At 41.7% G+C, this 24670-nt stretch overlaps 3 protein-coding genes across 7 annotated transcripts in view; 1 reads left to right on the forward strand and 2 right to left on the reverse strand.

Annotated features, from left to right (window-relative positions):
- MRPL22 (mitochondrial ribosomal protein L22) lies at window positions 1-20901 on the reverse strand. Of its 4 annotated transcripts, XR_012837698.1 has the most exons (9): window positions 20771-20901; window positions 20632-20677; window positions 18592-18727; window positions 16660-16725; window positions 16056-16133; window positions 15137-15206; window positions 13690-13922; window positions 1148-1397; window positions 1-668 (listed from the first exon to the last, which is right to left on the reverse strand). XR_012837698.1 is itself a non-coding variant. In XM_075766329.1 (8 exons), the coding sequence occupies exons 1-7, from the start codon at window positions 20796-20798 to the stop codon at window positions 13711-13713; spliced, it is 636 nt and encodes a 211-aa protein (XP_075622444.1). In that variant the 5' UTR covers window positions 20799-20901; the 3' UTR covers window positions 1-668; window positions 13690-13710. The 4 variants fall into 4 exon arrangements, 3 of the variants coding, with proteins under 3 accessions (XP_075622444.1, XP_075622443.1, XP_075622442.1); XM_075766329.1 differs by lacking the exon at window positions 1148-1397; XM_075766328.1 differs by lacking the exons at window positions 1-668; window positions 1148-1397 and adding an exon at window positions 11378-13568 and having other exon boundaries at window positions 20771-20900.
- GALNT10 (polypeptide N-acetylgalactosaminyltransferase 10) overlaps window positions 5282-24670 on the reverse strand; it is a 271077-nt gene continuing 251688 nt past the window's right edge. Inside the window, exon 13 of the transcript XR_012837697.1 lies at window positions 5282-5294. The gene's annotated coding sequence lies outside the window, so the exon portion shown is untranslated. The remainder of the gene's footprint in view (window positions 5295-24670) is intronic.
- Window positions 20878-24670, forward strand: part of GEMIN5 (gem nuclear organelle associated protein 5) — an 18666-nt gene continuing 14873 nt past the window's right edge. The window contains exons 1-7 of one of the 2 annotated variants that reach the window (XM_075766316.1): window positions 20878-21091; window positions 21347-21501; window positions 22033-22214; window positions 22744-22895; window positions 23114-23245; window positions 23496-23628; window positions 24070-24229. In XM_075766316.1, coding sequence (XP_075622431.1) covers window positions 20938-21091; window positions 21347-21501; window positions 22033-22214; window positions 22744-22895; window positions 23114-23245; window positions 23496-23628; window positions 24070-24229 — 1068 coding nt within the window. In that variant the 5' untranslated portion in view covers window positions 20878-20937. The remainder of the gene's footprint in view (window positions 21092-21346; window positions 21502-22032; window positions 22215-22743; window positions 22896-23113; window positions 23246-23495; window positions 23629-24069; window positions 24230-24670) is intronic. The other variant, XM_075766317.1, reaches the window with a different exon arrangement.

The raw sequence follows: 24670 nt of genomic DNA on the forward strand, positions 1-24670 counted from the left end.
TTAACACAAGTAATTTTCCTCTTTATTTTGTAGAAAAAACCCTGTCACTTCTTTCTGAAGATGTTTCAATTATAAATGCTAAGAATATGAGCACTGTGAAGAAAACAGTAACGTGCAGACTTCACTGGGCCACAGTATGTTTTTCTACTGGGACACTGACAGAAGCAGGACTACGCAGCAGGGAACTCAGCTAAAAAGGCACATATACCTACATCACCTCATATGAAACACCAGCAATCAAAAATACATACATGACTGTACCTGTGTTCTGTCACCCAGCAGGTCGTTGGGCTTAAAGAAGAATCATTTGACTTACGTTTCTCTTAGATAAAACCGTACAACCATGCAGCAAACTCCCAGGAATCGGGGCGGGGGGGGGGGGGGAGGAATTAAAGACTACAATTGCACAGGTGCTTTTCAAACAAGAACTGATTTTAAGCACACGATTTCCCAGTGAAATCAGGTGGATCACCTGTTCAGGACATTTCAGTTCCATAGTTCTCCAGAGTTCACCCACATTAGCACAAAAAGAAGAAAATATAGTTTGATTTTCTACTGGCTTCTGTCAAGTGACTGATTGGACTTCATGCTCTAGGAGGATGTGAACTCCAGTTGAAAGTTTTCCTGGAGTTGGACCAGAACAAGGTCTCTTCTCTGAAGGTCACCGCCTAAAACAAAAACACAAATATTTTGGAAGAGAAATTCACATCCTCTCTTTTCTCTTACATACAGTGAGTTTCTCATCATAACAGAGTAAAGCCAAAGGCTTAGAGCAAATGGACGAAAAATCTTCACATTGCATTTATTGCCAGAATCTGCCAAAGCCATCTCATAAACCTCCTAGTGTTTTCTGGTACATTTTAAGGGCTAACCCATTAACCTCTTCCAATGCTAAATCTATGGAGTTCTCCAGGCTTCCCTTGCTCTGTTCTTGTTTCCCTGCCGAATCCCTTTCAATACTTGGAAATTGCTGGGTAGACCATGTCCTTTATAAACAGACAGAAGGCACCTGTCCTTGCAGAGCATCCCCTTTTCCCTCTTTGTGATGTGCTGCAACCCACCCGCTGTTACTTTTGCCCTCCTGGTATTCTCATTCCCCCCCAAACTTCCCCTCATTTCTCAAGAGAAAAACCTGCCTCAGCCTTACACAAATTGACGAAAGCAGTAAACTCTCAGCTTGCTTCCTTGGGCAGTGCAGACCCTTCCCCAAACCCCAGGGTGGGACCTATCCTGCAGGTGATGGGGGTTCAGAGCTCTGGCTTTGCTGGCAGACACTAGGAATCCTGTCTCGTGGCCAGCAGGACTGAGACCATTGATCCAGGGCCAGTTCTTGCCTTACATTTTGCCTCTCCTGCTTTGCTGCATGTTTTTCTGTTGGTTTTATTTTTCACAGACACCTGGCAATAGAAAAACAACCCTCACAGACATTTTAATAATTCATATTCAAGTTCAGTTACTGCAAGTTTAATAAACAAGTACTTATTAGAATACAATCATTTCTTCTTAAAGCGGGCAGTTTTTAGGAATGAAATCACAATAATTACCTCTAAGAATATGTATGAATAACAAACATTCAGTCCTCCTGTTTTTGTTGTTCCATTCATTTGCATGAAAGCCTTCCCCACTGTTCCCCTTGTCTTTGTCTTAGCAGAGACTTTGCTTTTAACTGAACTGAATATTCAGCTGGGTTCAAACCCAAATTTGTATGTAGAAAAGCTATACATAGCAACCAGCTCATCCTGGAATCCATTAAAACTAACAAGAAGGATCTAAATGAGATTATTTCAAGAGCTCTCTTGCATTCATAGGAAAACAGATTTATTGCACTTGCAGAGAAGCTCTCACAGGTAAGGGAGATGCAGGTGATAACACTGAGTCCTCCTGTTTTTTCCTCTTGTCCACAAAGCGGAACCACATGAATTTCTGAGCTAATTTCATACCTGAAAAACAGCTTGCCATGCACTGAGCACCTGCTACTCACTTCTACGCAGAGACAGATTTTACTTTAAGCACAGTGACGTACCAACACTGTCCGTTTCAGCAGGCTCCTTCCTTCAGCCCTCCCTGGGGATGCTTTACAGGGCCCCACAAAGTTCAACTTAGCACTATACGGAAGCAATGGAGAACAGAGTAGCCTGTACAAACCTAAAATAAACCAGACGCTGCTAAGTGGCAACTACAATAAACACAGCTGCAAAAGGCAGGAAAGCAGGTTGAAAAGCCGACTTCAATCTCCAGAGAAGGTAAACCCAGCAGCCTCAGCATCATGCTGCAACGGGGGGGGCTGACCACAGCCCTATCACCCACCCTAGCAAGCACAGCCATCCTCTCACGGGGCTCCACGGAAATTTGGGCTCACCGCATAAAAAGCAGTGTGCTGCCCAAAGGGCAGACCACAGTGCCAAACTGCAGCCTGCCACCTCAGCTGCCACCCCTCTGGGAGGATGCAGGCTGTATTTTTATTCCAGGGGAGGTTTTTTTTATTTTTCTCACTTAAAAAATAGCTATTTTCATAAAGAGCATCTTTCCTGCACTCCCACTCAGAGCAAGAAAATGGAAAAGTGATTCAAAGACTTTAGGTTTCTCTTTCTAGCACTTGACAGGGGAAGTTTCCCAGGAAGAAAAAGAAACCCCACCTTAACAAGATAATGAAGGATTTTTGGGGACATGTGTTGTGGAACTGTTTAATGGAAGAGAACACAGGGGGAGGACAATTTTGACTTTCTCAGCAGGGAAAAATAATACCTTTACAAGTCAGAAGCACACACCCTGAGGCTGTGGCTGAATTTTTGAAGGGCAAGTCCTCCACTAAGACCTGCCTTGCTTGTTACCCTGCGGTGACCTCATACAGCAGTCTCAGAAGAGGCCTTGAAGTCATCATCTCCAAAGGCACAGGCTCGGATGTGCCTCCTCTGAGATAGCCTGCCATCCTGGGGAGGACGTACATTTAACTCCAGGGCTACAAACAGAGGCCAGGGTGAAGCAGCAGCATGTTCTCCTGGGTCAGGTAAAGCATGGCCTTTCAAGTTGCTCTTCAAAACAGAGCATCTTCCTTTGGACCACAGAGGCATACGCAACTCCAGCTTAGGTTACTGGTAAAGGTCTGTGCTCAGACAGGCTGTGATTAGAGGCCAAATGAAACAGGATAAATTTGTAGTGGTTTTGTGAGAATGTTTTACTGACTGTCACAGACCCTTAAGTGTTCAAAGTCTGTTGATCCCAAAAGGTTCGGGCCACTAAACAGAAGTCACAGGAGCCAAGGTGGTTTTCTTTGAAGTCTTGCTTCTAGTCGCTTACAATGTCCAGTTCTCAAACTAAATGAGCTGAAGCTTGGCTCTCTGTAGATAAAGGTCTTACATTTGCACTATACCAAAAGAGGTCCCAGAGCGCAGAGTAACTGCTCTGCACGATGCAGATTCCTCTAAATCACTGTAAAGCACAGTAGGGTCTTTTGGTGAAAAGCACGAAAGTTCCATTTTTTCTTACAGATTCCACATTTGTTTGGTTTTAGGTTTGTTTCTTTCCTAAGAGTGAACTGAAATTAATTGAATACTAGTGTGCTCAGTTCTGTAGTAGATCCTTAGCTGATAAAAATTAACAGACTCTGACCCATACTCCTAATTCACACCTTCTTGCCAACCCAGGAATGGATGTTCGGTGGTGAAACACCACCAAGATGACAATAGTTTACTGTACAAGCCTTGGCTTCAATAAGGTGAAGGGCTCATCAATTTACCTTCATTTTGATAGTCCATATTCCACAACTAGAAGAGGAAAGTAGCTTTTATTTCAGTATCCTAGAGTTTGTCCACTCTCCATATGAACTCAAAAACATTTCATAAGAGCCTGTGGCTTGTGTCTTCTGCCAACTCATTTTCCTGGGTGCACTGGCATAGAAGCATGCCAGGCAAACACAAAAAACCCAACAAAAAATAATGACCATGTTTGCTTCTAACCTAGTTTGGGAATCCCTGGGATGCAGGGGAATATGAACTGGCTACCCAGTTCCGGCTGTGTAGAAGAGCCTTGGCTTCTTTTTAAGCTTATTTATGTACAGATCAAAAAAACAGACTTCCAAGTGCTTTCATTTAACTTTGATGCCAAACTTTGATGTCTTCATCATTTACAGTAATCATTTTTATGTGCATTTAATATTATTTTTTAGTCCAAACCGCTACACATAAAAAGACCAACTTCATTTGAAATATGCAGCATTTTTGCTATTTGAAAACTCTGCATTTTTAATTTGTTTCTTATCAGCAAAGTACTTCTGGGGCAAAGAGAACATCAAGTTTTTAATGCTTTTCAGTTGATTTAAATTAATATTTTATGTTTGCATTCAAAAGAGCTGGCTAATAGAAGGGTGCTGACATTTTTTCACACTCTTTCTCTGGCAAGTGTTATATGCAAAGTAATGGTTATTTCTCAAATGTTTGGTACTTTATTCCATGATGAGTACCCACAAGATGGCATCTCCACACAGTTTAATCCACTTGGATTATGGCTCAAAAGCACTGTGCCCAAGCTGGGGTGGAAAGGCACCCCAACCTCTCAAGACTAAGATTTAGATGATAATATATCGACCCTTTGCTTTAGATACAAATACCTCCCTTTGTGTGTTTGAAAGCCCCGTCCCCCAAAATAAAGTAGGGGAGCATTTCTCTCCCTAGTTCTGTATTTCTGCTGAGCTCTTTTCCAAGAGCATAGCAAGCCAGAAATAAGAGTGAAGCTTTTAATCAAAAGGGCCCTGAATGATTTCTATTGCATTTAATAACCACTTCAGTGTCATGAGATCAGAGTGCTGTATTGGATTCCATAGCTGACAACAGTGGTGAGGTAGAGGATAGTCTTCAATTAGGAAACTGTACCCCTCTCCTTTTAAAACTGATGGAGGAGGACAGTATCTGAAGTTACCTTTTCACTGCTGAACACTCCAGCTAGCTTTAATCTAGGTAGCTCCAAGGCTGGTAGCAATCTAGTACCAGCAGGATGGAGCTCAGTTTGTATTTATCATTGTATTTATCATTGTATTTATCAGAATTAAGGTCAGAGTGATGCCATGGTCATATTGTTCAGAAATCTTCCAAGATGACAGTACTAGATGACTGCTAAGGAAGCTGGAAATCATTTCCCATAGGCATCTGCTATACAGAAACTGAGTTAACTTACTACAACTTAAACACTCAGATTTAACCTACAGGATTCACTAAGGAGAGATGAACCCTGAGCTCCCAAAACCAAAAATATCTTTTTAAGTTGGGATTCCTGCCATGCTACTCCTGTTTAGGGCACAACTACTAACCTGCAGCTCACTGAATCAAGAATATACCTTGAAGCAGGAAGAACTGCCACACTGCTCCTGACATACCCACATATTGTACTAAACGTTTTCTTTCTTTGTGTTTGTGTATATACAGTGTTGTAGCCCTAAACTTCCCCACAGGCCTGACTACTCTGAGAATTTCATGGGCACACAAACCATTTTTAATGCTCCTCAGTTGAAACTGACCAGTGGTGCAAATGAGTCAGCAGAAGGTCACCACCCACTCGTGCAAAGTTTTCACTGAGCATCTCAGGAGGAGAATTTTAGAAGTGCTCTGGAAGCGTTAACTCTTCCACCACTTTGGTTAACAGGAAGTGGCTGAACAGCTCAGAGGGGTCAGTGGAGATGCAAGCTCTCAGACTATCCCTGCTACAGCTATCACAGTCACAGGCAGGACCTACAAATAAAGTCTGGAAAAGGAGGGAATTAGAAAAGGAATGTAATTACATAGCTGAGTCCCACACAGCACAGGCTATGGCAGTGTTAGGACCGCATTTTTACAGAAAGAAATCATTTATGCCATTATCCAAGAGGACAGAGCACAGGGGAGAAAGTTTTCCTCTCTAGGGCAGATGAAGGAGGAGAGCACTGAGAAGCAATTATTAGCAAAATAATTGGCTGCCTGCTTAGCACAGTAGCCACAAAATGTTTATGCTGTCAGTGCCATGAAAGCGTTGGCTTGCCAGTCACAGCTGTGCCAAGGAACTGTCTACTGCTGGGGCTGCTGTTGCATGTCACCTTGGAGGACTATAACACACCCCTGGGTCATCACCCCTGTTCCCCTGCTATCCCAGGAACCATATCAGGAAAATTTATTATTAGCCTCCTTCTGAAACCTAGAATTTTCGCCCCCATGATTGCTGTCAGGAAGAAATATAACATCTGAAGCTTACTTTTGAGAAACAAGGATACTATGCTGTCTTATAAAGGATCTGAATTAAGTATTTACTTTTTTAAAATAGCCTTAAGTTGGAAGCTTTTGTGTCAGAACAAGAAAAAGACCTGTGTTTTCCTGCTGTAGATATAAAGGAAGTGTCTTACGTTCGGGGACAATGATACTGAGTTTATTGTACTGTGCTGGAGTGGGGTAGAATTGTCACTTCATGAAAGTATTTTTGTTTGCTTTTCCCCCTCATTTTCCAGCTAACTTTAACAAAGCACACCTTGAAGAAGGAAGGATGCCTTTGTTTCCTATCAAAGAAGATGGACATAGAAAAGAACTCAGAAAAGACCCAGAAGTGGTTAACTGGGCACAAGCAGTCATTGCAATAGTTTCATCAAGAAGTCTCATTTATCAGTGAGAAATCATATTAAAGAAGGGTATGGTCTTAGAAGGAAAGACACGCACCACACTAACTTATTCATATACTTCATGGGTGAAGATACTTCTACAAACACAATCCTGAAAGATGCTGCAGGCTCCCTGCAAGTTACTACTGCTCTCAGTTGCAGTGGCATTGAGCATCCTCAGCACACTGCAGGATTTACCTCTAATGGCTATCTGATCCAAAAGCCAAACTGTTAAATGAATAAAATCCCTGCATGCTAGATCAGGACATGAGAAGACTGTCTGCATTGCTGAGAGTAAGATTATCCAGTGAATAAATCTAGCATGTGATAGATAAAAGAAATACCCATTAAACTAGGAAGAGAAATGCATTCCCAGCACAGACTCTGAAAGGCTTCAAGAAGACAGACATATCCTGCATCAGAACAGATGGAGATGAACAATAATTGCTTTCCAAGCATCCATCTCCACAGACGTAGTGAGCGCAGGCCCCCTAAAGAGACAGATAATAAGAGCAAAAGAAAAATGAAGAGTATCTTTGAAACACCTAGGACTTGATGAGAACAGGTGGGAATCTCTGCTTTGAAATGTGACATACTAGAGATAAACCCAGACATTTCTAGCTACTTAGCCAATATTTTAGTTGGTATTGCCTTGATCTCAAATTTCCACCAACTTTTGTGGGTAAGAGACATGTAACTGCAGCAGACTTCTGACCCTTATTCTTGACTCCTGTCAGTCCAAGGTAATCCAAGTTCCAAATCATTTTGTCCCTTCCCTTCGCTGACTTTGGAAATCACCTTCCCGTTCTAAGGGCATCACAATTCCGATTGTTTCAGACTCAAATTCTTCCAGATGTGCCTCAGTCAAGAAGGTGCCATTTGCCTTCCCTCATTCAACTGTCTGCAACCACACTTCCACACTTCCTGAAGGGCCCAGGCACACTGTGGATGAAACTTAGCAACAGTGTTACTTAAGAGTTTGCTACCAACAGGGATCTTGGGCAACTTCCCAGTTCATGTGGACAGGGCAGACAAACCATAGCTAGAGCATACGCATGGATACACTACTATAACATAGCTCTTCCACTACTATAAGCTCTATGTAGAACTCATCCATGGTGACTGAATCTTTCCGGCTCAAGGTTTGGTATCTTCAGCTTGTCGTTTTCTTGCAAGAACCACGTTACAGGCTCCAACTCGGGGCACCCCTGTCATGCCACAGACCGTTGCTTCAGCCTGTGCTCTGAGCTGACAGAGTACGACCCCATCCAGGCAGCCTTCGGCCACAATACTAACCCGAGTAAAACCCCAAGCCCAGTCCTGCTGGGAGGACCCTGGCTGCTAACTCAGGACTGCCTTCCCCTGCCTGTGCAGGCAGGTGGTTCTTTACATGGTCCAACGTTCAGACTCACTGAACTAGTGACATGTTTCAGGCCTGAAAGAAGCAGAAAAGGACTTTAAGTCAGGGGAGAGAACCAGAACTGGAAGACTAGCTGAAAGCTAAAGCCATGCAAGTTATGATACAGCACACTGACAAAAGGCAATTAGCTGCTGGAAGGAGCACTACCCACAAGGCAGACATCCCACCTCCATTCACCACAGTGAGGTTCAGCTACATCCCCTTTCTGCTGAAAACTTCTGCCTTTTCCGATTTACAGCCCTTTTAAAAATATTCCAGTACACCTTGCTGTAGTGGAACGATTTGGGGAATTCAAACTGCAGAAGAGAGGATAGCAGGACAAGGCTCATTATTAATGATTTAATCAGCGATTTGTGGGGGTTTCTGGGTTTGTGCCAACTCTACCTTCAGAGTTTTAGGACGCCCACTGAACAAGGGGATGTAGGACTTCTGTGCACTCTCTCAAGCTGTTCCATTACACCTGATTTATAGCATGACACTACTTGTTTTGCCCATAACCTTGAGCTTGTAAACTACAGAGAGGAAAATTTACTAACTACTGAGTTCATCTTAATACACTACTGGGAATTTTAAGTGGGACAAAAAAAGAAGGCAAGGAATCGGGGGCATCTAGAAGAGCTGGTTTTGAACAGCAATACTTTAATGGCCCAGTGCAGCACACCTCATGGTCCGCTCTGTTTTCATTTAATTAAAGTTTTAATTTACATGGCCAGTATACAGTAAGGACCTATGTTTGTCCTGCTCTGAAGGAGATAATCAATAGGAGATGTAGACACATTTCATCACTTATTAGCTGCATACATTGATGGAGTTTACCACAACAGCATGTACAAATGCCTTTACTCCACTCTTAGCTAGTCTAAGAGTGTGATTAATAACAGAAATCAGAAAACTGTTTTGCAACTTTCCTATTAGGAAAGAAAATCATCCACATAACAGAACAATTTCCTAGTGGTAAAGGAGTCCTCATTAGTGCAGAGAGAAAAGCAATGAGAGCTGGAACACAGTTGCCCACAGGTACTTAGTGCAATCCTGACAAGCAACCTAAAAAGGACCTGGGGCTTGCATGAACATCAAGCTGAATGCAAGTCAACAACATGCTCTTATCACAGACACGGCAAACTGCATACTTGGCTTGATTAAAAGCATGGCCAGATGACCAAGGGAAGTTACCTCCTTCTCATCAGTGCTGGTGAAGCTGTACCTAGAACACGGAGTCTGGTTTGAGGTCCCCCACTGCAACAGAGATGGGGAAAGTGGAGAGGGTACAGCACAAGGGCTAGAGAACTAGATTTATGAGAGGCTGAAGCTGGGCTTGTTCATCCTGCCAAAAAAGTGGTTAGCAGGGTGATCCAATAGCAACAGGAGAGTCGCAATGTAATAAGAGTAACCAGGTCTCGGTAGCACCAGGCAATAGAACAAAGGAGAAGGACAACGGAGTACAGCTTGGGAGGCTCACGCTGGGCTTTGCAAGCTTTCACAGGGAGAGTAGCATAACCTTAGCACAGGCTACCAGAGAGGTGGCTGGATTTCCAATATTGTTAGACAGCAACAGAGGTGACTTGATGCAGCATTGACAATGGTCCCAACTCAGAGCTCATTTAAAACAAAGATGTCATACGAATACAAATATGCTTTAAGCCTCCATTTCATTATTTTTGGAGGAAAGAGAGAGGGAGTGAATCTAGGTTCGTATATGACAAAATTCACTTCACCACACAAAACTTGATGGCTGTAGTACAGCAAAATACACAGAAGCAGCACCCACAGATGCAGTAGCTATTCAGATGCTCTACCCCACGTTTTGTCTTTAGTTTCAAGAATGCTCTATTCAAGTGCATTACATAGACTTTCAGATTAATTTCCTCATCTAGTACTCTGAGGTGGATGCCTAATTTGCTCAATGTAAAGTTACACTCTCCTTGGCTTGTTCTCTTCCCTCTGTATTAGTGTACAACTTCCCTGAAACAAGAAAAGAGTGTTGATATTATAGAGCAAATACAAAGTTAGTTCTGCATTTGCTGACTCCTCCCAAGAGATACCTTGTTCCTTACTTCAGTCTAAGTACTCAAAAGTCAGTTCCTGAAACTTTCCCCTCCTTTCAAGTTATTTTCCCTAGGTAAGGCTCCAACAAACAGTAATTTGTGTGATTATTATTGCTATTAGTCTCTTATTTTCTTTAATTAGTAATTATTTTAAATTACATGACTGAAGTGCAGCTGGATAGATGTCATTCAGCAATAAAGGCTTGCTCTTTGAGAAGCTAGAAATAGGGGCATTTTCAGCAGGACTATAGCTCATATGATAAAGAATGTCACATTTTGTTTCTATGGTTCACTGACAATATTAGGAGTAACCTTATTCCTATTTAAAGAATTCTGTTTGCAAATGACTTTCCAGCATCCCACCAGTGGATTTTCATAGGGACTGGCAAAAGCCAACAGCAATTTCTATTGTTCCTTCACTCCAGTGACTGAAAGATTTCCCAAGTGTCTCCACAACGTGGAGGTGGCAGTACCGTTATACACCTCCCATTTGTGCAAACAGGGGTAATCACAAGATTCACACAGCGTGACAGTGTTCTAGTCAAGTTCCTGCCAGGTACAGCAACACAGCTGAAGCACCGAGTAGAACTTGCCTGTCTGTGCCCAGGTACCACCCCAGCCTTATGCAGTCCACTTCACAACAGCAATTTCCAGTACAGACCTGACCAGAATCAGAGAACCCCAACTGTCCAGTGTATTTATTACACTCACATTTGTCTTTCATATTTTTAAATAGGCTGATGATCACTTCATAATTATATTCACGAGTCTTTCCTAACTCTACCTTTGATGAACTACCTCCTCAATAACTGCCCAGGAGTTTTAAAAAGGAAAAACCCACATCCAAAAAGACATCAGGCTGTCTGAGAAGTACTTTGACTTTCTCACTGGATACTTTAAAACGTTTATGAACAAGCCCAACAGCAGGCTTTTAAGTTTTCCTCAATTAAATCTCACATTGCTGAGCACAGCTCACAGCTCTACTCTCTTCAGATTTCCCTGAAGCCTTACTACACCTTCATGCATACTTGCTCCTTCTCCAGTTTCTGTAACATCAGCACATACGCAAGTGGTGAGTTTACAGTGCCCCCAGACGTTACTAACAAAATCAGCATCAAATAGATGCTTAGGTGCCTCTTCTCCTTTCCGGTGATGGGTCATTTAATGTTTTTATTGGAGGTTACAGTAATAACTGATCTTCTGCTAAAGACTTGTTGCACTTAGCATGGAATTTTCTATCTGTATCCATATCAAGTATCTAACTGAACTGTAGGTGTACTAACTACCAAGAAAGCACAGTAGCATCAAAACCCAAAAACTTTATTTATATATAGAACTTGACGGTATAAAGCTATATCACTAGATCTTACTGAATTTTAAAATGTTCAGGCAGGTTCCCATACCAATGTTCTCATGCACCTATCACAGAAACCATTTCAGACACTCATCATCCTACCAGCAAAAGGCAGGATCAAGTCAGTTCAAGCCCCTCATCTCACCACATCTTCCATTGTACTGCTACAGCCACAGCTGTGGAGCTTCCTTAAACCAACACTGTAAGGATCCACTATGGGTTACGCACCTTTAAGAAGGCAGAAAAGGGTACTAAGAAGTAAGAGGGATGCAGAAAAGCATGTAAAAAAAAGTCTTCCCATTTCTTGTTTTGAGAAAGAAAAGAATGACAAACAACCACCTTGCTTTTTGACTGAAAGATTTTAAAGCCCAGGTCTGTTTGTTTAAAGGAGTGTCAGGGCCACTTCATAAAGAAGCTGGAAAAGACATCAGTCACATTCTCACTTCTCTCCCTGTCTGCAGATTCATAACTAGAGCAATGATATCTATAAGAATACAACCTTGTCTGGAGGTCCAGAAGGGATCTGAATGGAAAAATCTACAGCATGCAGGAGAAACAGGTACTAGAATAAAGTATCTGGAAGTCAGGTTTTACATGCTTAGATGACAAGTGCATATTAACCTTGGATTATTTTGTGATTCCTTAAGTCTTCTCCCAGATCACTGACCCCCCCAAAAGATTAAGTCATTCAAGTTTGCTACAACTTGTAAGAGATTCAGTATGAAAAGAGTTTAACAGCAGCTGGCAAAGCAAAGCACAGCTGTTTATCATAGCACATCAGAAACAGTTGTTCAAACACATATCAGAGACTACAGGGATATAGACTTTCATCAGCAACATACCTTTCAGACAGAAGTTACTAAATCATGGCTTTAAAGCAAGTAATGCATCTGTAAGGGCACTGCAGTATACCAGACTGCAAATAAGCACCCGTTACGGGTATCAGGCTATGCACATACTTCTTGTGTAACTTCACCATCCCTAACACACTAAGATCATAAGACCCTTTCTTTGGTAGCCAAAAGAAACAGCTGTATGCCACCTTCATTATGACAACAAAGATAATTTGTTTCCTTATAGGAAGTGTCCCTCTGCCATCATTCAAGTACTGATCAAAGTAAACACATGTAAGAAAGGCTACCACTGGCTGATGTGGTAAAAAAGACCCAAATGAAGTAGGCAATCTCCCATTCTAATGTTCCCAGAATGGAAAAAGTCTAAATATCAGACATTTGCATAAACAAGCAACTACTCATTCTCTTTTTATGCTGATGTTCATGATCTCTGGCCATCTGAGCTGAAAATTTGACTGGGTGAAGTGAGATTCCCCCTATTGACCTCAGTCTCTCTTCAAAGAAGTAATGACAAAAGTAGGATTGTTTTCACAGAAAGGAAATCCTGATTTCCTATTAGCCATTCCTATTAAATCTACAGAGCATTTTACTCACCTCAACATTATAAAAGTAATTTGTTTTCAGACAGTGCAGAATACTTAGTTCACTCTTCACCAAGACATACTTTTCTCCATATTGTGCCTGTTACCCATACTGAGTTTCCATACAGAACTGCCAGAACCCCATGCACATAGCAGACTATTAATGCCATGGTCAGAATCAAGAACAGTTTCAACATGCCCTAAGTTTTCACTGTCACTTCCTTCTCTGACAAACTAAACATTGCCACCTACCGACTCTGTCAAAACCTGACCATTAAGTGAATTTTATTCCCCATTCCCAGACACAATGCCTGAAATGCACAGCAGAGGCTGCAAGGAAAGAGCATTACAGCCCAGATAAAGAAACCATAAACTGATGCCTGATAATCTCAACTACTATTGTTACTTGTTTTGTTCCACTGTTGTAGCTACTTTAAGATGTCAAGTTTTAGTAATTCTAGTCGAAGTCTTGATCTTACAACATGACTGTCAAGCACATATTTTTAAAATAAAAGACCCAACCATACATGACAGGTGCAGCTGTGTGAATTTGAGGACAAGCACAGTTTCTTACAAGCTTTATACCGGCACCATACGTTCTAGATTTGATAGTCCAGGGTAGAGTTCGAATGCTGTGGTCCAAGTAACTCAGAAAAAGTAACATCTGTTGCTGCTTTTCCAAGATTTTTGCATACCTATGGCTTGACAAATAAGAAAAAAGTCTATGATCTTGCATCATCCAGCTCCATCAGCACCAAAGATATAACTAAAACATGATTTTAATTATTCTTTTATATAATTACATTATATATCAAGAAATACCTATACAGTCACAATAGTTTGTCACAGCGTATTAACAAGGGTTCTACTTCGCAGCTGCTGCACGTATTCTTTTGCTTGGTCAAAACCAGTCCTTTGTGGCTCTGGAGGAGGAGGAGGACCTTCCACCAACTTCACAAAATAATGGCACCTGACGATTTTCATGATGCCAAACATGCCTTTGCCATGGTAACGAATCCGCTTCACATAGCGGCCTCTGCCCGTCATTGATTCAGCTGAAGGAAAAAGGCAGGAGGGAGAGAAGACTATTCAGTCAAGAATAAACTACTATGCATCTGTAACTGAAACACTTGTCTTGTCAGCATATTTTTCATGACTGCATATGAAAAGTTAATTCTATTCGGGATTCTCTCCATCTTTCTTCTATCCCATTTAGCAGATTACTGCTATAAACCTGCGAGTTGAATTAACACTCCTCGCAAGTGCCAAAAAGGTGAATTTAGAAAGCATGCATAAATAAATATGTAGTAAAGGGCAAATCCAAAGGAAGCTACACTGAGCACTCACTAGATCATATAGCTCTTCTGAAGGTGGTATTAATTCCACTGCTTTTCAGTAGTTGGCCTCATGAATTCCTGTAGAAGCCTTACAGACTTAATTTTCCCTCCTTTCTCCCTTTATTGTATTCATCATAGGTATTTTCATTATCTACACATCCAGTCCTGCACTAGCAGATAAACCTTCTTATGTCAGAAGCCTGGAAGGCTCCAAAGAATTCTAATCAAATCTGCTTCACAATCCAGGTGACTAAGCTTATGAGGTCAGCTTAAGATCATTTATACCATATTTTGCAAAACGAGAATTTTTTCTTTGGGTCTAAAAACACCTACAAGCAAACATTTCTTTAACATTTTTCTAGGCAAGAAAGTGCTGTAGTTATTACAAGCTTATCCTGTAATCATCTACGACAAAGCCTTTTTAAGAAGTCTACTGTCAATATTAATTTACTTTTATACTAAACAGAAGTTCAGATTCCAATCCTGCAAAGCTAGTAGCACTAGCCATGAACAAAGCTTCCAGCATCTATGTTCACTGGCAACATTAACAAGTAATAACAGTTTGCTTTCTGTTGTCTAGTATTTCATAATCATGTCAAGCATGTTTCCCTTCAGGACTTTTTTTTCACAAAGGGAACAGAAACTCCACTCTCAGATGAACGCATCTTAAAATCAGTGCATCTAAGAGATGCCAGAACACCAGTCAGACACCAAGTATAACAAAATGATGGTTGAGGGCTCAACAACCACATTAACTTCAGTTGTGCTGCAAGTCAGAAGCACGTGCCTTTCATGTTTTGGTAAGGATAAGTTTACTCGAATCTATCCTCTATTCATTTCTGCTGATTTCAAGCAACAAAATCTTATTAAGGATAAAACTTTTTCGTAGGGTAGGATGACATTTCTCTGCACTAAAATAAGAAAAAAAATACCTATATGTAAATTTGATTTGAATTCCACATTGTGATTTCTTACTGCCATTTCCTGCGCTTCTAACAGAACCTGTAACAAAAGGAAAAGAAATGGAAATACCAAGTAAGAATTTAAGCAATGCTATTTCTTATCTCTAGATAACATGGAAGAAATTGCAAGTTTAAGTCAGTTACAGAAGCAGTATTCTATAGAGATAAAAATTGTTAAGAGACAAACATCTCTTACGTAAGTATGGTCTCTGCATACAGACTGAAAAAGCTTCAGGACAACTTTATTACATTTTTGGGGAGGAAAGGGAGTGGAAAAGATGGTTCACATCAGCACTTGTCAGCCTTCCATCCATGGAGCTTTGTCTAATTAGGCATTAGACCAGAAACAAATTCCAAGGTGGGCACAACAAACTTAGGCCATTCAATATTTTCAGCTAATACAGGATACTTCTTTGTCATTGTTATCTCATAAATCAATCCTTTGGCCAAGAAAATGAGTAATTTGAGACTCCTAGCAACTACAGCGTATGAAAAACTTTCATGCCTTTACAGGACTCAGTCCTTTCCCTGATGATATCCTTCACATCTTACAATTTGAAGAATCAAAGCACATAGATGTAGCAGCTGTTAGTGCCAAGGATTCTGCATTATTTACCGTGAACTTAACACCAAGCATTGTTAGAAAGGGTACCCACATGTAATTTATTATCATTACAAGTTAAAACAGCCAGCACAAGTGCCCTCTGCATAGTCGTAAGTCACAACATTACACGACTGCTACAAAAATACGTTGTTTGAATATGCTCCCAACTTGCCTAAGAGAAACATAGAAAAACACAGAAATAAAACCTTTCACCAGAACTTTGGAGATGTTACCAATTTTGAAGTCTTCTTGAAACTAGGAATGTTAAAGAATAGTACTACATACCTCTTTGATCACCTTTGCTCCCTTTTTATCATTAAACTCCAGCTGAGCAAGAGCCTGATCAATGGACATTCCTTTTATCTGCAATCAAAGTGCTAAAGTTAACTTCTGCAATTATAAGTATTTCCCTTCTCTTATTCAGAATTTAGCTTAAATTAATTTATTTTGCCATTATAAAGAGCAAATCAAAAGACTTCAGTCTCCTTAATTACCATTTCTTCAGTGTATTATCTCAGGTGCAGAACTTTGAGCTAAATATTGTATAAATCTTGATAACACATTCTATAATTTTTTTCTTAAAGAGAAAAAACAGCCTGTTATTGTCCTTCCAAGTCCCCCTCGCCATCTACTATGAGGCAGAAGCCAACATGAAAATTCTTGCACAGTGTATAATCTGCATATGATCCTAGGTACACATCTGAGAGCATACAAGGACAAAGCAGCTAAACCAAACTACAAACAACTGTTCGCTTGCACAGATGCGTGCTCTTCCCCAGGACTCTATTGTGAAGATGTGATTAGACTGTGATTAAACTAGGCTGTTAAGGCAAATAGAGCAATTACATTTTGTGTTCTAACAAATACAGTGCAAACACTTTTTCCTTACCAGTTTTGCCAGATACCACATCTTATCTTTGCTATATTTTATATCCCTCCGACAGTGATATATTTCCTAGGTGCAAAAAAACAGTTAGAGGACCAGTAGTTTTGCTGTGAAAACAATACAGCATACATGTCTGCTCCACGATCTGTATTCTTACTAGGAATAAAATAAGTATGACTCCCCCTACTATACCATGAACATACGAAATCAGGCATATCTTTGACAACTGAAACTAAAAGCATTCTAAAAAAAGTGGCTAGAACACACTAAATTTTAATACAATCTTATGAGATTTAGTTTATAAACAAAAGTTCCCAAAAAGGATAATCAGAATTCAGAATCAGATTTCAAGAGTTTCAATCATCTTTTCCTTTCCTCCTCCCCACGTTTTGAAGCAGTCTGACATGCCCCTTCAGTCGTAAAAACATTACCCTGCTGTCAAGTCAACTTACTAGGATAGCAACTAAACAATATTACCAGAATGAACTTAATTAGCTCTTCAGAAGTGAAGAGGGTTTCAAGTTTGATTGGCATGAAGAGCTGTCTCCAAAGACCCATTTAACATCATTACTGTACCAACAGGGACCAAAACTAGCACGTAAGATTTAACATCAATACAAATTTGAAAGAGATGGCATTCTTTATGAGCAGGTAGAACACTGATTTAATAAGCAAGTTGGTCGATAACTGCATTTTCCCAAACATTGCATTAGTCAGCACACTACATAGCATGTATTTCTACATCCTAGGCCAAAATGTTCACAGCAGTGATACGTGCTCATGGCCTACAAAAGCACATGTCAACAAAACCCTATTCTTTTCTGATGCAAATAGGCATACCGCTTAAAGTAAGGTAACAGAGGACACAATACATTAATTCCCAGTGAAGAACAATTACAAAAATGGAACTCCACAATATCAGTTCAAGAGTGAGGAAATACTGAAAAATTCACCTAAAATTCTCCCAGGCTGTGGTGTAGGGAATGCGGCACTGATTGGTCCCTTCAGCGATCAAATACACAACACTTAGTTTTCACATGCAACTTGCTTCTGTTCACATTTAACTGTGCTTCCCAGTTATAAAATGATCAATAAGAGGGGACAGGGAGAAACAGGCATAAACCTGCTGTTATCAAAAACTAATCTGACAGGCAACAAGAGGATTTTAGATTCTTTGTTTCAGTTCATGGTTTAGCAAAACACAAGTTATTGTGCAACAGACTGAAGAAACAACCTCATTGTTTATATATATAGAATAAAATGGTTTCCTAAGGAAAAAACCTCCTGCAACCATATGCCACATGTGACTCACATGCCCCTCCCCACCTGACTTTGGAACCTCTTAGTCCGTATTAAAGATTTCAAGCAACCACTATGACAGAAAACAACCTCTGAATAGCTTCATTAAGGGGAGGCCACAGCAAGAGGCAACACATTATCAGACCTCAGAGAATTTATAACGCAGGGAAATTAAAAATTAAAAGAGTATGCACTCTATTGTACCTACATGAAACAGGCACCACTAGCTCCACTACTCAAAGAAGGTTACATTTATATCTTTGTGCACAGGAGTAACAATACAATCACATTCTTCTCAAGTTATTTACTCTCAGTACAAACACTTTTTCTAAGTGTGTAATGATACATCCTTGGTAACTTCCACCTCCTTGTAGTTTAGAGACTACTACAAAAAGCAGATGGTATCTTTGTAGTTCACATCACACATCAGGCAGGTGATCAGCTACAAGCAACTTGAAGCTCCAATATAATTTAGAAATTGAAAACATTCAAAGTGATGTTAACTTTTACTGACTATAAACTTAACAAATGAATAAACTGTCAAACTAATGTCCTGTGCAGTCACCCAGAGACAGTGACAATCTGTTCAGAAATTGCTAAACAAACAGGTAAGGAATTCCACAGGTGTATCCTTACAGCTGGTCTGCGAGGTTCTCCGGGCAGCTGCGGAGGGTAAACAATCCTGTTCTTTTTCTCCCACTTCCCCAATTTCTGCAGAGATGCACTTGTGTGGATGCATGACAGAGGGAAAAGGCTACCGGATGCTAGCCACCTGCAAAACAAGACCACAGTCTTTGCTGCTGAACTCAAGTTCATCTGGAAAATTGTGAACTTACCTGTCTTGATAAAGAGAAATGACACGTTTGACTATTCACAAAATAAAACTGTTTAAGTCCTCTATAGTTCACATTGAAAGGATTTTTTAATTTACCAAGAAGCCTCAGGCTTCCTAAAGCAAATCATGAACCATAGGTCACATTTGTATAGCATGAGGTTCCACGTTGTGTGACTATCTGGGGACACTTAAAGACACAAATCACCTCTGATCTTGTGTGAGGTTCGTTACTTACACAAATGATCTGTTTCTTTTCCAAGACTAGCCAATACTTATTTAACTCTTATCAACAAAATTTTTAGCAGTAAAATATGCTAGTTTTTCAAAGGATTGAGTACCAAAAAAGTATTAGAAGTTTATAAATATCCATCTCTTCTGGTATTTGAAATGAAAGATATTCTAAACTATTTTCAAAAGTCAATCAGGTCAATATAAAACAGCTGATAGAAAAAACCCTCTAGTTTCAGTCAGTTCATTCACCTCAATTTCAGAAGAGCTAAGCTACATTTTGCCCCCTGCTGACTAGATAAAGCAATACTGGGCAGCCACTGGTAGCTACAAGAAACAGATGAGTTAAAGACCAGATACTGCGACTTTTACTAAGGCTTGAAGAGCTTCATGTGGGTAGCCAAATCACACAAAGCATTTTTAAAATGACTGGCAAACAGAACACATTGATTAGTTTCAAGAAGGCGTTGTACACTTTAAAATTTTCACATCCTATCAGTAGGGGGTAGCAGAGTATATAGGTTTAAATGTTGTGGAGGGTTGTTTTTTTTTAATATTTACCAAAACTGATTTATTTGCTTGATACTTAACAATTTTACTTATCAAGACAACAATTCATCATCACCAGACATAACATCATTGATTAATACACAGAAATATTTGACAAGCACATGAATATCATTTTGCAATGTAACAACTTAAACAGTAATGAATTAAGGATTATCACCTTGGTACTAGCAGAACACATTAAGATAGAGGGAACATAAAATTCCTTAGTTTGCCGAATGTATTAAAGTAACCCAACCTCACATGAGCAGCTACCCTATTTATCATAACTCTAGGAAAAGAAAGAAAACACAAATTTATTGTAAGCAAAAGAAAACAATGATAAGCAAACAGAAGTATATTATATATGGGTAAGGGAAACAGGAAAGAAAAAAAGCTGAGCACCTTTCTAGAAAGAATCATGCATAAGCAGCAAGTGGGAGACATACAGATTACAGAAACTGAGTAAAACAAGTGATTGGCATGTAACTGTTCAACCGCAAGGCTGTAGGCAAAGCACAGGCAACACAAGCCTACTTCTTCCTTCAGCGACACAGACCTCTGCAATTTACCTCCACAGACTCTAGCAGAGACCAAAGCTCTGCACTTTGAGAATCCACATCAGCCTTTCTTCTGAAGTCAGGGATACAGTCAGCAGTGACCAACACCCCCCAGCACAACTCTGCCATTCTTCCGGACTGAGGGGAAAAAGCAGCAACTACAGAAGAGCAACGACTCGGGAGAACGCAGAGAGAAGCGACACCTACTATGTTACTGTGATCTACGCCATAAAGCCGGAGAAAATCTGAATGCCCGATAAGAAAAGGGTCAGGAAAGAAAGAGACCTCCATCATGCCACGATCTCCAAACACATAGAAGGACAGAGGCACGTAGCGACCTGTTCCCTACAGCTCCAGGGAAGGGCGAGAAGGCAGCGGGAAGGCCGAGCCAGGCGACCCGGGGAGTGTCCAGACCCGGAGACTCCCCAAGCGAGGCGGCCCGAGTCCCGCTGCCCGGGGCGCCGGCGGAACGGCCCTTCTGCAGGGCCACAGCAGAGCCAGACTCACCTCTCCGGCCTCACCCAACCGAGGAGACCACGCACCCAGGCACTACCTGCAAGGATACAGCACAGTGAGCAACGACAAAACAGCCGAACACCCCCCCCCAAAAAAAAACCCCCACTCTGCTCCATCCGCTCAGACTTACCCGCGCTGACTGCCCACCGCGCCGCCATCTTCCCCGCCTCGCTTCACGGCAGGCGTTCCTGACGCACGCGCAGTGAGGCGGCTTGTTTGCGACGTTTACGGCGGCGTGCGCGGCGCTTGGCGGTAGCGTCCGCGGGACGCGTGTGGCGGGAGGTGCGGCCCGGGGCGATGGCGGCCGCGGGGGTGCGGGTGCTGCCCGCCTCGCCCAACTGGTACTGCAGCCGCTGCAGCGACGCCAGCAGCGATGGCCGCCTCTTCGGCTTCGCGGCGAGGCACCGCGTCTGCCTGCTGGATGTCGGAGCCGCCGCGCCCACGTTTTACGGTACTGCCACGGCCCGCTCCTGCGGGGACCCTGGGCCTACGGGCGGCCCTCCCTGACCCCCGCCTTTTATAGGAGCGCCCCGGCCCCGCGGGGCCGCCCCTCCGCCGGGAGCCGCCGTGCGCCGCTCGGGCACTGGGGGATAGCGGGAACCGCGGGGGCGGGGAGGTGGCGGGAGCCCCGGGGGCGCGGGAGGGGGTTGAGGAGGGTGCCGTGCGCTCACGGAGGGTCCCATCGCGGTCTCTGCTGTCGGTGCAGGAGAGCTCATCGGACACACGGACAGGATCTCCGGGTTCGCCTTTTGCCACTGCCCCGGGCAGAGCAGCCTTTGCGCCAGCAGCTCCGACGACGGGAGCGTGAAAATCTGGGACACGGAGGCCCTGGCCCCGGTGGCGGAGTACAGCCTGCACCAGGTAGGGTGCCCACCGGGAGCCCCCGCTGCGGGGTGAGACAGAACGACCGCACAGGGTGAGGTGGGGTTTTTAGGTCTCGCACGCAGAGCAGGGTGATGCTGCTTTACCAGAGGTGAATTGCAAACCCGGTGAAATTAAAAACCATTGAATGTTTCTGCCAGCTTTTTGTTGTAGCCTCAGGTCTGCAGCGTTGTTACAGCACCTTAATAAGCTGTTGGTTACCATCAAAGCCTCGGTAGGCAAGTACGCTGCAGCGCATACTCATTGCCACTTAACCCAGCTCATTTAAAAATCCTTTCAGCGTGTTACCGTTCCACACAGGACAGCCTAAGAATGTGCACGTGAACAGTTACCGTGACTCCAGGCACCATATTAGCAAATACATCAATTGTGCCCAAGCCCCAAAGAACCAAAACGCTTCGGAACAAACTCAGCTGGTGCTGGGGAGTACTTGCAGGTTATTTTCTGCCTGTTACTCTGTGTTAGATGGTGGTAAGACAGCTTTAAATGTATTCTCTTCTCTTTTTTCAGAACGCAATCTCAGCGTTGCACTGGTCACCTCTTGTGAAAGATTTGATTGTATCCGGTGATGAAAAAGGTATAATTGTTTGTTACTGGCACAACAGAAGTGACAGCCAGCAGTTCTTCCCAGAGCCTCGGACGATTTTTTGTCTTACTTGTTCTCCTCATCAGGAAAACCTGGTGGCGATTGGGTAAATACTCATTGCGTTTTGTTTTCCATTCTTCTTCTGCAAGAACTTTATTGTGTAATTTTTGCTCCACAGTTGTAAGGTTAATTTTAAGAGGGTTTGGTGGCTGTTTTTTTTCTTCTGGTATACAACAAATTGGACATAACATTTAGATTTGGTAGACCTGCAAGACACAGAAATCCATAACGGTGTAAGGGTCCAGGTTTGGTTTGCATCTTTGAAGTTTCTTAAAACTGTTATTTTTTTAATTAGACTTGACTGAAAACTGTATTACTAATGAATTTCTGTCATTCTTGAAGCCAAACGTACCAGTTGCACTTCTTGAAAAGGCAGCTGCAGGTACACCAGTGCGATACTGGGGGCTCCCATTGACTGTTAGTCTGCTACTCCCATTGCTGCTTGGGATTTGGCTTCTCTGTCTGTAATATGGTGATAGTGATCCTGGTAAAGAGCTGAGAAATCAAGTCAGATATTACTCCACAAGGATCCAAGAATCTCTTCATTAATTTAAATCTCTTTTTTTTTTTTTAAGCTACAAGGATGGCATGGTGGTTATAATTGATATCAGCAGGAAAAGAGAAGTAATTCATCGGCTAAGAGGCCATGACGATGAAATACATTGTCTGGCCTGGTGCCCTGTGCCTGGTGAAGAAAGGTTACCTGCTTGGCAAGATGAGCTCCATGGTATGTAGAAATGGTTAATAGTTTGTGAAGTAATTTTTAGTTCGTGTAAATGTCCTTCTAGAGAATTGAATTCCTTATAGAAAGTCAGTAGGTAGCTAAGCAAAGATAACTGATAAGTTTAATAAAGTATGTTCTGATTCAAATCAATATATTTTCAGTTAGTTTTTATAAAGCTTTGAATTTTAAAGTATTAATAACATGACTTCAATGGTCTTCAGTAGTTCCTTCGGAGGAAGGTGAAGTTCCAAATGGGGCGTTGACACAGGACACAACCACGAAGAAAGGTTGTTACCTGGCTTCGGGAAGCAAAGATCAGACCATACGAGTATGGAGCTGTACTAGAGGCAGAAGTAAGTAAGGTTAATAATGTGAGAGAAACAATAACAATATGGGGGAAGAGTTCTTCTCTAACTGCAGCCTTCATTTGCTAACTTGATAGGTTAAAGTATGGGGAGCATCCTTAAAGCTTCAGATTCACGGGGCTTCTTTTTCTCTCAGAATTTTGATGTATTAGGTCTAGATCATAGAATTACAGAATCGTTTTGGTTGGAAAAGACCTTTTAAGATCTCGTCTCGTCCTCATCCCTCTTGGTTCCATAGGTGTAATGACTTTGAAGTTGCCACCCACGAAGAGAAGAGGTGGAGCTGTTGATCCTGCTGTTAAAGAGCGCATTTGGCTGACTGTTCACTGGCCTTCCGGTCGTTCCACAGAAATTGTATCCAGCAGTTTTGGGTATGTAGGGCATCGTCAGTAACTGCAAATTCATTTATTGATACAGAAGGAAGAACTGGGTAGGAAATGATGACACCCCCTTCCTCCTTCCTTCCCAGTATAACTGGAGAGAAGGCAGGCCAAGAGTTAAAGTGGGAGTTCAGACTTCTACAAAACTACCATTTGTCCCATAATTTGTCTGATAATCTAAGTGAATATTGACTGCTACTGGTACTAATTGTGGTTTTGCCCATTTACCGGGAGAAAATTACATGTCAGTTTTCAGTGTGGTTAATTATTGTTCGTAGGGTGGTGTTTGTGTGCGTATCTGTGTATAGGCACACGTAGTGGATGTGTGTCTGGCTGTATTACTCTTGTACAGTATGTATAGATGTCATGTGGTCTGTATATACCTATATTATTTTGAAGTGAACAGTGAAGTACACGCTTTAAATTTTGCAGAGGAGAACTGCTACTCTGGGATTTGACCCAATCTGGAAAACGCAAGTGGACTCTTCTAGGATCTTCAGAAGGACAAAATCACTCCCGCATTGTGTTCAATCTGAGTTCTGTGAAGCATCAAGACAAAGAGCTCCTTTTTTCCATTTCAATGGACAGAGATGTAAGAACCATTTATAAAATTAACATAAACGTAGCTAGACTTAAAGAGCTTGACTGAGTGAGGCTACCTCTTTTAGGGTCACAAATTTTCTCTTAAAGTGGGCTTATTGCAGCATTTTGTAACATCATTGCTTAAAATTCGTTCTGAGCACAGGTTGTGTATATTTTTGTTGTTTATAAGCTCAAGTTCTTAACGTGCTGGAGCGCGTGCTTATGACGTTCTGGACTTGAATGGTAAGCATTTAATAAAGGGAGTTTACCATTTCTTTTTCCTATGTTTCACTTTTAAAAGGCCTATTTTTCCTTCTTAAAATCATTTACTTGTACAAACTCTAAAGGATCTATTTTTTATATATTTTTAAACTTTTTGCCTTTTACAGGCAGCAGAGCACATCCTATTTTGAAGTCAGAAGAGGACCACAGTATTAAAATACAGTCTTTT

Source organism: Balearica regulorum, chromosome 14 (genome assembly GCF_011004875.1).
Source record: "Balearica regulorum gibbericeps isolate bBalReg1 chromosome 14, bBalReg1.pri, whole genome shotgun sequence".
In the NCBI taxonomy this organism is placed as follows: Eukaryota; Metazoa; Chordata; class Aves; order Gruiformes; family Gruidae; genus Balearica; species Balearica regulorum.

What these genes read in the sequence shown, in the direction of transcription:
- MRPL22 (XM_075766329.1), bottom strand. Translation starts at nt 20,798, where the DNA reads ATGGCGGCGCGGTGGGCAGTCAGCGCGG. An exon ending in TGTGGTATCTGGCAAAACTG is followed by an intron (nt 16,134 to 16,659) that starts GTAAGGAAAAAG and finishes CTTTGATTGCAG; the next exon opens with ATAAAAGGAATGTCCATTGA. An exon ending in CAAATCAAATTTACATATAG is followed by an intron (nt 13,923 to 15,136) that starts GTATTTTTTTTC and finishes TTTTTCCTTCAG; the next exon opens with CTGAATCAATGACGGGCAGA.